This window comes from Dichotomopilus funicola, assembly GCF_033296635.1.
Source record: "Dichotomopilus funicola strain CBS 141.50 unplaced genomic scaffold C8A04scaffold_48, whole genome shotgun sequence".
Taxonomy (NCBI): Eukaryota; Fungi; Ascomycota; class Sordariomycetes; order Sordariales; family Chaetomiaceae; genus Dichotomopilus; species Dichotomopilus funicola.
Genome location: NW_026944069.1, coordinates 1 through 12,043, shown reverse-complemented (window position 1 = coordinate 12,043; position 12,043 = coordinate 1). Strand labels below are relative to the sequence as shown.

General features: G+C 55.5%; 5 protein-coding genes across 5 annotated transcripts; 3 read left to right on the top strand and 2 right to left on the bottom strand.

Annotated features, from left to right (window-relative positions):
* Positions 1 to 173: 173 nt before the first annotated feature.
* Positions 174 to 1,433, bottom strand: C8A04DRAFT_30222 (uncharacterized protein; the record flags this gene model as incomplete). Its single annotated transcript, XM_062781297.1, has 2 exons — positions 174 to 185; positions 456 to 1,433. The coding sequence occupies 2 exons, from the start codon at positions 1,431 to 1,433 to the stop codon at positions 174 to 176; spliced, it is 990 nt and encodes a 329-aa protein (XP_062635479.1).
* Positions 1,434 to 2,854: 1,421 nt separating this feature from the next.
* On the top strand, positions 2,855 to 4,240 carry C8A04DRAFT_13494 (kinase-like domain-containing protein; the record flags this gene model as incomplete). Its single annotated transcript, XM_062777740.1, has 3 exons — positions 2,855 to 3,600; position 3,720; positions 3,770 to 4,240. The coding sequence occupies 3 exons, from the start codon at positions 2,855 to 2,857 to the stop codon at positions 4,238 to 4,240; spliced, it is 1,218 nt and encodes a 405-aa protein (XP_062635478.1).
* Positions 4,241 to 5,043: 803 nt separating this feature from the next.
* Positions 5,044 to 7,507, top strand: C8A04DRAFT_13504 (uncharacterized protein; the record flags this gene model as incomplete). The annotated part of the gene is made up of 4 exons (XM_062777745.1): positions 5,044 to 5,606; positions 5,674 to 5,911; positions 5,972 to 6,386; positions 6,537 to 7,507. 4 exons carry the CDS (start codon positions 5,044 to 5,046, stop codon positions 7,505 to 7,507), a joined length of 2,187 nt encoding a protein of 728 aa, XP_062635477.1.
* Positions 7,508 to 8,044: 537 nt separating this feature from the next.
* C8A04DRAFT_30219 (uncharacterized protein) lies at positions 8,045 to 9,434 on the top strand (the record flags this gene model as incomplete). Its single annotated transcript, XM_062781296.1, has 5 exons — positions 8,045 to 8,056; positions 8,117 to 8,350; positions 8,517 to 8,797; positions 8,887 to 9,157; positions 9,228 to 9,434. 5 exons carry the CDS (start codon positions 8,045 to 8,047, stop codon positions 9,432 to 9,434), a joined length of 1,005 nt encoding a protein of 334 aa, XP_062635476.1.
* Positions 9,435 to 11,858: 2,424 nt separating this feature from the next.
* C8A04DRAFT_30218 (uncharacterized protein) lies at positions 11,859 to 12,026 on the bottom strand (the record flags this gene model as incomplete). Its single annotated transcript, XM_062781295.1, has 1 exon — positions 11,859 to 12,026. A coding segment is annotated over one exon (168 nt), but the record flags the coding sequence as incomplete, so codon positions are not given.
* Positions 12,027 to 12,043: the final 17 nt, after the last annotated feature.

The following is a 12,043-nucleotide window of genomic DNA, read 5'->3' as shown; positions in this document are numbered from 1 at the left end:
TTTTGGATTTGGATTTAGGGAAATATGTGGTACATGGTTTACAGGGTTGTACATTTCAGCGTTTCCTACACCGGTTTATATAGACACCTCTGGACAAGACACCTCCTTTTATCCTGTGTTCTTCCTTTTCCCTGATGTTGACCGCCGCTTTTGGACCCGTCCGGTTTTGGGGGTTAACGGTTTGCCTGTGATGTTAGTGACTCTGTACCTCAACAGTCTCGACAACCCCCCAAAAAAGAAAAGGGGAAAGGAAAGAAGAGAAAGAACTCACCCTCCGCAACCCCAAACATATGCGCCTTCCCCCCACACCGTCCACACGTCCGTCCCCCACACCGCGGACACCCTACTATAACTCCCCCCTTTCCACATGTATTCTTCTCTCTCGAAGTTGAAGATCCAGTCTCCTTAGACGCCACCAAAAACATCCCACACCCCTCCCGATCATGACAGTATACTCTCTGTCCCACAGGCGTGCGACGCTCGCGTAGCTTGGCGCGGTAGGCGAGGAACTCAGCGGGTGTTGCGAGCAGGCCGAGGGTTGCGAGGGGGATATCGGTCTTTGTTTCTGAGGCCATGTTTCTGTCGTGTTCTGGTTCTGGGTCGTGTTCTGTGGTGGTCATGATGATGTCTGTGTCGCGTTGTGGCTGAAGTTCTGTTGTCTCCATGACGATGTCCCGATCCGAGCCTGGGCATGGCTCTGGCTCGGCGATGACGGTGGTTGACTGAGAAGTGAATTTCCCGCACCCCCTGACTGGACAGCCCCCGGGTAGGAATGGATCACTGTTTAGGGCGGAGAGTAATGCGCTGCGGATACAGCGGGCGCAGAGGAGGTGTTTGCAGGGTAGTAGCTTCCCTGTTGCTGCTGCGGTTCGTTGAGGAGAACCGTGTGATGTCCGTGGTCGTGGTTGAGGTCGTGAGCTCCTCGCATCTGGCGAGATGGCCCGGTAGCAGTGCGCACATATCGTGGTAGCGCCAGCCTCAGTGTTGGCGCCAACGTCCGCATCCGCAACGGGATAGTCCGCATCAGGATAGGACTGGCCGTGCGAGAAGGACGAGTCGGGTGTGTCGAAACGGGACGGTGATTCCGATAGAGAAGGTGATCGCGGTGGAGGTGTGGGCGCAGGCGGGGGGATAGATGCGGGCGTAAGGAGAAGGTCTTGGGAAAAGACTAGTTCGGGTTCAGGAGAGGATGATGGGGAGGGTGAGTGTGATTGTGAGTGCGAGTGTGACAATGAAGGAAGGCGGGAGTAAGGTGCGGGAGCGGGAGAGGAGTGTTTTGTTGGGTGGGTGGATGGTGGGGGTGTGTATGGGTTGTAGGGTGTTGAGGTGTATGAGGTGTGAGTTGGTGTTGGGAGGAGGGTTATGGTTTTTGTTTTTATTTGTGTTTTGAGATCAGGGGCCGGCGAGGTCGGCCGGGAGGATTGGTTGCCCATTGTGAATTAAGTGAAAACAGACGTGTGAGGGTGAGTGAACACCAGGTAATTAAAACTTGTAGTAAATTGGAAATTGTGAGAGGTGGTCTAACTAGGTTATAAGTTTCACAGAGATATGATGAAACTTGCGGAATGTGTTTCATCACCGGACAGACCTCTTTTTATAATTATTTTCTGTTCTTTCCTAATCCGCCACCTCACCCGAAGCTTGACCCAACGACTCACACTCACACGACTTGTACGCCCCGTATTGGCACAGCGCAGACTCGCCCTGCAAATTTTGCCCTTCCCTGGTTTGCGCGCGCCATTTGGCGCCTGACACTGCTGTGGCGGTCTCTTAGTGGCCAGAACCAACTTTGGTTTTTGACCCCTTTTTAGGGCTTGGGTTTGGTCTTATTGGACCTGCTGGAACCACGTTTCTGCCATGCGCGGCGGCAGGGCTGCCTGCACGCACGAGCTGAGAATAGGATAAGGTTGCGGAATATTATGAGCTAGAGGGGGGTTCTTGGAGGGGAACGGCAGTTCTCTGCAATGGGTGCCTTGCATATGCAACCCTAACCCTTCTGGTTAGAGTGAGGACTCACCTTGCTTGGGGAACCAAAGCGTAAGCTAGAAATAGGGTGCTAGTAACGAGTCTGCTTTCATATTGTTCTTACTAAGTCATGAGTATTTGCTTTCCAAGGTGCTCGTGAGATGTAATGACATGTGACCCCGTGGGGAGAATTTCGGTCGGGATTGAGACGTCGAGTAATTACTTACAATGATATGTGGTGTGCCGTTCCGCCATGTCTGACTATAAGCAATGACTGGAGATCAAAACTAAGCCGGTTAGGCCGGAAGCTGGTAATTGAGAGTGTCGTAAGTATAGGAGACATAGCCATCCAAGAATTGGCACGTTTGGAACATCAGATTCAGCGTGGACAACTGCGAATGATGCGGAACAGCGCTTGGTAGGGCATGGCAGAGGTGGCAAGACCAAGACGAGGAGCGGCCTTCCAGTCATGTTTGTGACAAGTCTCTGTTTTCTGGGTCGTCGATTTTATTCCTGGGCTTGCCAGTTGCCAAAGGCAGCAGCAGGCTGTCATGGAAGGTACAGTGCTTGGTTTGTGATAGACACCGTGTGATACCGTCGCACCACGAAAGAGTAGCCAAACCTTTGCTTGAATGAGAATAAAATGAACTGATCATGAGTCCTCATATCACTTACTTATGAATTCTCTTAAACTTGAACGACAGTTTGAGACGGCACTTCACCTTCCGCAGATTTCCGAACAGCATACAGTGTACATTTCCAAAGATGGCACTGTATGGCAACTTACCCCTCTATCAGTTGCCCATTTTTCTTTGCCAACACTCACCGTTGAAAATCGGTGAGTCTGTTGCAGAACAGCAGCACAGTCTTCTCGCTACATTCTCTTAAAATGGAGGCATCTGAATCTGCTCCGCCCGAGCAGCCGGAACAATCCCCCCTCTCCGACGCCCAAAACACCGAGCTCGAAAACTGGATAAACAGCGAGTACCGCGCCGGCATCAACATAACCCACCAACAAATCACCTGGTACGCCGAGCGTGCCCTCTCCCGCGACAATCCCTCCTCCTCACTCCCCCCCAATTTCGCCAGCACCTTCCTCTCCCACCGCCCCTCCCTGGCAGCCCAACTCTCCCAGCCCACCCCCCCCATCGTCCTCCAACCTCCACCCCCCCAGCCCTCAGACGGCCAACCCCTCCGCGGCCGCGCCCTCCTGGAATCCCTCAAACACACCAACCGCACCCGCCGTCTCTTCGGCGACTCCACCACCAACCCACCCCACGCAGACCGCACCCCAGCGCCCTATCCAGAAGGCGAAGTCCTCTACCAGCGCTACGGGCGTTTCATCATCCGCCACGACGACGGCAACTCCGTAACCAAAATCACGACCCTGCGGCACGGGCTAAGCGAGGGGGTGGAGGAACCGAACGAGGCGGTGGCGATGCGGTTTGTGAAGGCCTACACGAGTGTGCCCGTGCCGGAGGTGAGGGGGAGTGCGTGGGATCGGGTGACGATGGAGTACGTGGAGGGGCAGACGCTGAGGCAGGCTTGGGGGGTTATGACGGGGGAGGAGAGGGAGAGGGTGTTGGGGGAGTTGAGGGGGTTTGTGGGGCAGTTGAGGGGGTTGACGGGGGGGATGTGGGAGGAGTTTCGGGCGAAGTCGAAGTCGAAGGCTGGCCTGGCAGTTGGGACAAGTACGGGGGTAGTAGAGACGGAGCTGAAGACAGAATCAGAGCTAGGGCCAGAGCCTAAGACAGGGTCAGCGACAGAGCCAGAATCGGAGTCCGAGCCAAAGCCTGAGCCAGAGCCTGGGCCAAACCTGCCAAAACCAACACCAACCCCTTCCGCCCACCCCCCCATCGGCCGGCTCAACGGCCTCGGCGCCCTCCTCCCCGCGCTCCCCCCCCGCTCAGGCGGCCCCTTCACCAGCGTCACCGACCTCCACCACTGGCTCGTCCGTCCACCCCAACGCATCGAGCAGCAATCCGCCTACTGGACACAAATCACCTCCCACCTCGGCGCAACAGACTATCCCGTCGTATTCTCCCACGCCGACCTGGCGGCGCGCAACATCCTCGTGCGGGACGGACACGTGGTGGCGCTGCTGGACTGGGAGTGTGCGGGCTGGTATCCGGCGTATTGGGAGTATGTGTTTGCGGTGATGGGGATGGATCGGGTGGATTGGGGGAGTCTTGGGTGCGAGGTGCCTGGGTTGTTTCCGGAGGGGGGGAGGTTTGATTTGGAGTATATTTTGATGAATTTTGTGTTGCTGTTTTAGGTTGTGACATCTGTTGTTGCAGCGTTGTTTTGGCCTTCAGGTTTTTGGTGATGGTGGTTTGTCGGGTGAGTTGAACGAGTTCAGGTGGGCCGTTTTCATTAAGTTTACTTACTATTTGGTTGAGCTTGACCTTTTCCTTTTTTCAATCTTTGAATTTGGGAAAAAGACCCATAATTATGTGAGTGAGACGTCGCACCAGACGACCGGTAATATCCTACTGTGTAGATGGGGTGTCGTTGGGTATATTGTTCGAATGGAGAAACTCACACTGTATCCCCGTTTTGAACGCAGCATGTCAACGTTAAACCCGGGAAATTTACAGTGTGCTGCTAATAAACAGCACTGGGTCCGTTGAGTTTGCCCCACGACTCTGAACCAATAAAACACGGCCGTCCACCAAAGTGGGCCATTTTCCAACGTTCCAGACGACATCCAATTCTCCGTTTTCACATTGAAAAATCAAACATTCAACCCGAGATGTCACCACCACTCGCGGGACAATGTACCATCTCCGGAATGGGCCCATAGCCAAATCACGCGCCATCACTCGGCCGCTATTGCGGCCTGCCACCAGCCATGGCGTCCGGCCGTTCCTCCCTCAGCGGGGCATAATGCGGCAAAAGCACGACGATTCCCGGGGCTCGGATCCGCCACAGAAATCTCATGAACGATCACAAGAAGCACAACCTAAAGGGTCCGGAGAGTCGGACCCCGCCAAAAAACCAACCCAGTCACCGGCGCCGTCACAGGAATCTCAACCCCCCGAGAAAGACTACTCGCGGCAAGAGCAAGAGTCCCAGCGGATGCAAGCTTGGCTCAAGGCACAGTTGTTAGGTGGACCGGAACAGACACAACCACAACCACCATCACGAAGCAATAGCAAGGCCAAGAAACCCAAGACTCCTTCGGCCGTGACACCTAAGGAACCTTCGGCCCCAGAACCAAAACCACTATTGGAATGGCTGCCATCACCGCGGCCGTCCCAACGCCCAAAACTGGAATGGCTCCCACCACCGCAGACTTCACAACCCCCGCAACAATCGGACACAACACAAGAGCGACGGCAACTCACCGGGCGACTCTATGTGAGGCCCCCAGAATCGAGTACAGTGAAGCCTCAGAAGCTTCCGCAACGCGAGTCTCTCCTGAAGCTTGGGGATCGCCCGCTGCGGCCAGATCAGAAGGCACCGTTTGATACGCCGTGGAAGAACAAGCAGACTGTCGATGCCATTGTCATTGGCGCGGGGCCGGCGGGTATTTCTGCCGTGGGGAATTTGCTGCGTGCTATGCCTGATGCCAAAATCTGGTGGGTTGATAGGACGTTTGATGGGGGAAGTATTGGCCGGTATTACCGGGAACTGCCCAGGTCAGTTTTATTCTGCAATGCATACCTTTTGTCGACACTGTTTTTTTAAATTACTGACGGGACCAAGCTACTCCTCGGTGGGCGAATACCTGCGCTTCGCCACGACCCCCTCCATCTTCCAGACCATCCTTGACAACTCCCCGCAACCCAACGCTTTCACGGCCATGTCGGAACTCGACCCGGAAATGACCTGCCCCCTGCACCTCGTTGGCGATCTGCTGACCATGCTCACGGATGGGTTGCGTGTGCACGCTCGCGTTCGGGCAGTCTATGGAACTGTGCAGAAGCTGGTTCGCCATCCTAAGGTATGCGTTCCCCCCCCTATGTAACACTACTGGACTACCCGAGACTAACCCGTAGTGCAGGAGAACCAGTGGACCGCCACGCTAGAGGCCGCCGACGGGGTGGGCACGGCCGCTCCGAGAACTCGCATACGTGCCCCGATGGTGGTATTCTGCACTGGCGCCCGTCCGATCGTGCCGGAACCGTCCCTGCCCACGCCCATCCTCGGGCTCGAGTCCAGCCTTTCGCCCACCCGCCTCGCCAAGATCCTACCCAGAAACCAACCCCGCACTATTGCTGTCATTGGGAACGGTCACTCGGCCGTGCTGGTGCTCCGGAACCTATTCCGGCTTGCGGCCACGACGCATCGCCAGCTGCGCATCCGCTGGTTTACCCGCAGCGAGCACTTCAAATACACCGGCACCTGGACTCCCGGGAATGCCGATACCGACGCCGCCAAGGCCATCAAACGGAGGATGGATATGGGGTTGGACGCCGGTTTACGAATCGACAAGGACCTGTACCCGAGCAGGCTCCCAAGCAAAGAGGCCGAGGAACGCTACTGGGAATTAGAAGAACCCGACGAGACCGATCTCAGCATGGACGCGACCGTCAAGATCCTCGTCAACGACCACGACGGCCTCAAAGGCGAAGCCGCCAACTTCGCCCGCACCATGCTCGACGGCGACCGCCTCCACAAATCCGACGCCGGCGCCTACATCACCCGCCACCTCCTCCCCCCGATCCCCAGCACCTCCACCGAAACCGACCGCATCGCCCGCGAGCAAAAAGCCATCATCCCCCACCTCCACGACGTCCACTTCACCATCCACGCCGTCGGCTTCGCCCGCGCCCGCATGCCCGAAGTCCGCCCCAGCCTCGACGCCGCCGGGTCCCCGATCGGCCGACCCAAACGCCTCATCTTCAACGCCCTCAAGGGCTCCTTCTTCCCCGACGGCAGCTCCCGCCACACAGTCATCGGCCTCTTCGGCGCGGGCGCCGCCTTCCCCGAACTCAAACTCACCCTCGAAGGCTGGCGCAAACCGGCCGTCAGCATCCCCAAATTCCACGGCTTCATCACCCGCATGATATCCAAATGGATCCGCGGCACCAAAACAGGCTACCTCCCGCACCACCGCCCCTGGAACGAAGACTCCCTCATCCAACCCCGCCAACGCGGCAGCGGCAGCGCCGCGCTTAACCTTAACCCACCAGAAGATACCTACGCCTCCGCCATGGCCTACGCCCAACACGGCATCACCCGCAAACTCACCCCCCCGAAAAGCCACAAAATCCGCTACGAAATAAAACGCGGCGGCGTGCAAGCCAGACGGGACGACCAGAGCGAACGACGCGAAACCAGCTGGGGGCGCAAACAGTTCTGGCGGCGCAAGTATCTGGAGGGGCTCGAAGAGGATGAGCAGACCCCCGAAGCGAGGGAAAAGCTGGCGTATTACCAGTCGCAGATGGTGAGTAGGGTCAGGAGGGAGCAGCATATGAAGTGGGTTGGGGAAGGAGAGGGGTTGGTGGAGAGGCAGGTTTTGGGGGATGGACGGAGTTTGGAGGAGGAGGATCGGTTGTTGGGGGAGGAGAGACGGAGGGCGAGGGAGGGGGTTTAACTTTTCAGTGTTAGGAAGGGGGGGGTGCGGAGCAGGAGCTGAGAGGATGATGTTGGTGGTGAGGTTGGGTACAGAAGTTCAGTTCAGGGTAACAAACCCGAGTTTTGTGAAGTGTGTCAAGTACTGCGTAAATCAAGTACCGTGTAATATATGTACATGTACCATCAGCCCGTATATAACTATTACCACCTGTAAACAAGGTTTTAAATTTATGAATGACCATACAATCGAAAACATGGTTGACACTCTGATTTGGCCATTGGCGATATGGTATTCTGGTTAGTTCACAGTCTGGTTCGCGATCCCAGCACAGTATGAATTCGGTCGCAGCACTCATGTACGGGTGATTCGCTGCGGGTGCTGAATGATTGGTTAGACGTTCGCTTTGCTTCCCTTGCGACGCGGCATCCCGACCGACGCAAGGATCCCAACTCTCAGATCACAACATCACCGTAGTTTGATTAAACTTGGGAACCCTGATCATCACCCACCTCGTCGTATTATCACCAAGTGTGCCGCTGCCGGCATACATGCAACATGTCTCAACCGGTATGGTGCTCTCCATTTGCCTTGAAATAATAATCAGGCCCAAACCTGATCCATATGCAGGGTAGCACCAAAAGCAGAGATCTCAAGCGCAAGCAACCACTACCAGCCGATCCCGGTCTCGAGCCCAGCTCTGACCCAGCCCATAAGGCTAATAAGCGACAAAGAACACCCTCTACTAGTACTGCTGCTGCTGCTGCTGCTGCTGCTGCCGCCGCCATGCAGATCCGTAGCGGGCCACCTACAAGCACGGGCGCCCCCGTACGCGCGATTCAGATTGACCCGGTCGGCGTCTGGGTGACGGAAGGGCGCTGGCCAAACGAGCAGTGTTGGCCAAAACCGGAAGAGAACTCGAAAAAGGAGGCTGCTTTCGAGCGTCTTTTTGCGCGGAAGAGATATTCGCCTGCTCTTTCGCGCGAGCGATCGAATGCTTGTTTATCCATGACTCTTACTTAGCGATCAGACTCCCAGCGACCAGAGGCCGAGAGAAGAGAAGAGCGCCCCATACCAAACCCCTCAATACCCGTTCCTCTTGGAAACGAAGGGCTCCTACATGAGCAAGTCACCATTGGATATTACGGACCAGAGCAAGCGGCTTTGTGAGACGCTTCTCAACAACGAGCAGCCAGTCCCAAAAGAATCCCTCTTCGATGAAGATATCTTTGAAAGCGTTTGCGAAACCCTCGGGGGCAGCAATGAGGCTAGGGTGGTCCAGGACATTTCTCCGCTAAGCTCTCGCCCTTTGTTGGCGATACCTTTTCAGGAGACTTGTCCTTGTTTATGGCTACGTTCTACATGTACTTCCCTTTTCTAACCTGTGAGGTGAAGTGTAGCACTACTTCGCTCCAAGTCGCGGACTGCCAGAACGCCCATAGTATGACTCTTGCGGTCCGAGCTGTTGTTGAGCTGTTCCGTGCCGTTAAGCGCGAAGACGAGATCCATCGACAAATCCTTGCGATCTCGATCTCACACGACAACCAGTGCGTACGGATTTACGGCCATTATCCAGTCATAGACGGCGAAAACACCAAGTACTACCGTTACCCTATCCACTCTCTCGATCTCATAGCGCTCGACGGCAAGAAAAAAATGGACGGCATACCGGTTTACGAAGAATGTCTACAACATTTGGATGCCCAAGCATTTCAAATGGATTTGCTCGGCTATCGACTAGCTGCCGACCGACTTGAACTTTGATGTCCCGTCGCTTCCGCAGACAGGATCGCAAACAGGGTTATCCCAGGGCGTGGAGAGTCTGATGCAGTCGGAGGTTGGCCCTGCGTCGCTAGTTGTGGCGGAGGAGGACCCGGCCGACGAGCGTGGGCCGGATGGAGGCTCCGGGTCAGCCAAGAGGAGGAGGAGTCCGGTTAAGAAGGGCTAGTTAAGATCACTCAGACGTTTTGGGATCGGTAGTTGGGTTTGGGAGGTACGTGACAAAGAGCACAAAGATCATTCAAAGTTTAAGCCGGTCTGGATTGGGCCAATACGGGTGTTGCAGCAGGTTACGCCGTGGACGTACATTACATCATTCAGTCGGTGATGCGGCCTAGGAGGGCTAGAAAGGTACATGTGGACCATTTGAAGGAATCCAAAGGAGTGAGGGAATGGGCAGAAAATGGCGAACAGGTCAAGGAAAGGCCGGAGGAGCATGACATTACAGGGCTAGTAGAGAGACTGGAGGCTACAGGGCGAGATGGATATACTGGGGCAATTGTGAACCCTGGTCTGGAATGGATTGACCTCAGGATGTGGATTGGGTAAATCCCTGTGGCGAGTCTCCTCATATGGACTACCCTTCTCCAATAAACCGAGCACCTCGCCAGTCCAATGGTCGCTTATCGTGATCTCGCCCGCGCACCGCTGCTTAACCGCCCAATATACCGCTCCCTGTCCCTGCGTAAAGACCCTCGGCGTCGTATATCTGGTTCTGCTTGTTCTTCTCTCCGTCCACTCCCGCTTGCTGGGACGCTGCTTCAGCTTGAACGCCTCGGGGTCCTCAGCGCGCTTGGCTGCGCGGGGTCGCTGGGAGTTGAGGAGCGCTTTCTCGGCTCCTAGTTTTTTTGGCAGAGGGCTGCAGCAATCTCTGGCTTCTTTGAAGTCAGGGAGAGGCTGCCTTTGAGGGGTTGTTCAACTTGCAGAGGTAGCCAGGCCGAGGGCTACTTTTGTAAGGCCCCATGGCGGCGGGACGGCGGCCTTCGGGAGCGTTTATCCCCAGAAGGAAAGCCAGGGAAGCCGTGGTAAAGAGCTGTTTGATAAACTTACTACAGATCTTCGACTATTACTGTCCAAGATAAGTTGCTCCCGATATCATCCTCCGTCTTCACCGTGCTAAGCAGTGATACTGGTCCCGACTGAGGGTTTTCGGGGTGATTATACAACTGATGCGGCGTCACGGGAGCTGTTGCGGGCGGAGTGGTGACAACGAACGGCGACTCGGAGGCTGGATGGTCGCTGCGTCGGTCCCGCCTTGAGGAGGTGGATTCGGCTCCCAAAGACAGATCGCACACACTGGACGCCCGGCACGGGGCGGCGTGCTTAGGACCCTTGGGCATCGACATGGCAGCCGCATTCTAGCGCTTGGTAGCGGGCGCGGGCTGACAGGGAGAGGCAGTGGGATTCCCCCTTCTTCTTGGCCTCGCGAGACTTCTCAAGAGCGGCCTTACTGAGCGCGTTGGTCTGCTTGGAAGGGTGTGGTTGTGCGTAGCAAAACGTTGGTTTGAATCATGTAGTATTGTGTGTTGAAAAGGGGAGAGATCCCCGCACGCCGTTTCGGAGCGTAATCTATATCCGCGCCATGTGTGCGTATGGCTAAGCCATATATCAGCCAGTGTTGCTACAAAGGGGCCATCTCGAAGTGGTGATGGTTGCGTGGTGAGGCGAATTCTCCCTTTTCCTGCGCTGACCCTTGTCAGGCAAGGGCAAGCGTTGCTCTTATTGCACCTGCAACAAACACACTTGTCGACCGGTACGTTTAAAACGGAACGTTACAGCAGCCTTGTTGAAATTACCGTGGAGATTCCGAACAATTAATGTAACCGGGCGAGTTGTACGAGGTTAGGCTATCAAACAGAGCGTAAGCAATGTTACCTAACTGCTAAGAGCACCCAGGTTCCTGCTTAACCCTATCCTGTCAACTTGGCCCGTGTCAACCAGCCAGATGCCATTTAAAGCTGCCAACAACCCGTTTCACCACGATTCAGGGGATTGGAGACACGGGGTGCTCTCACTTCCATCTGGCTGCCTAAAAACGGGGAAGGAGCTATATCAAAGGGTAGTAGGTAGAGAGGCCTTTTCAAGTAAATACACCTTGTATTAGAACATTGGATGTACTCCCGGGGAAGGCTGTGTCTTCGGAGGGTTGCACAGTCCAAATCCGGGTGTTTACATACAACCGAAACGCCCCCAAACTCCAGTCACTTTACTCTCTCCAAGTCACAAACACCAAAACTTCACGCCTATTCTACTCAACAGATGTCACGAGCACACTTAGATAATGATTTAAGCAGCACACACAAGGTGAAATTCCACAAGAACAGTCCGCACTAAAGCGAGCGTCAAGAAGGTAAAGTACACAGAGCTAGAGCCGAAAGACAACAGATCAACAAAAAAGCGAGCGAAAGTGCCCCTCGTCTCTGGCTCACCACCACCTAAACCACATCCACATCCGCCTCAACAATCCAGCTCTCCATCCCACCCACACCGCTGCCTTCCCTACTCCCCAGTCTTCTCCACAACGTCGTTCCTTCACAGAAGAAAGACGATCTCACACCCAAAATCCCAGAATCATCAACACGTGCGCCTTCGCTTACTCGTCATCAGACGGGGGCTCAGGGGCGCCGGTTGGCTCAGGGGCACCAGTCGGCTCCGGCTCGTCAGTAGGCTTGGGAGGCTCATCGGTGGGTGTGGGAGGCTCGTCAGTTGGCTTAGGGGGCTCATCGGTGGGCTTGGGGGGCTCGTCAGTTGGCTTGGGGGGCTCATCAGTGGGCGTGG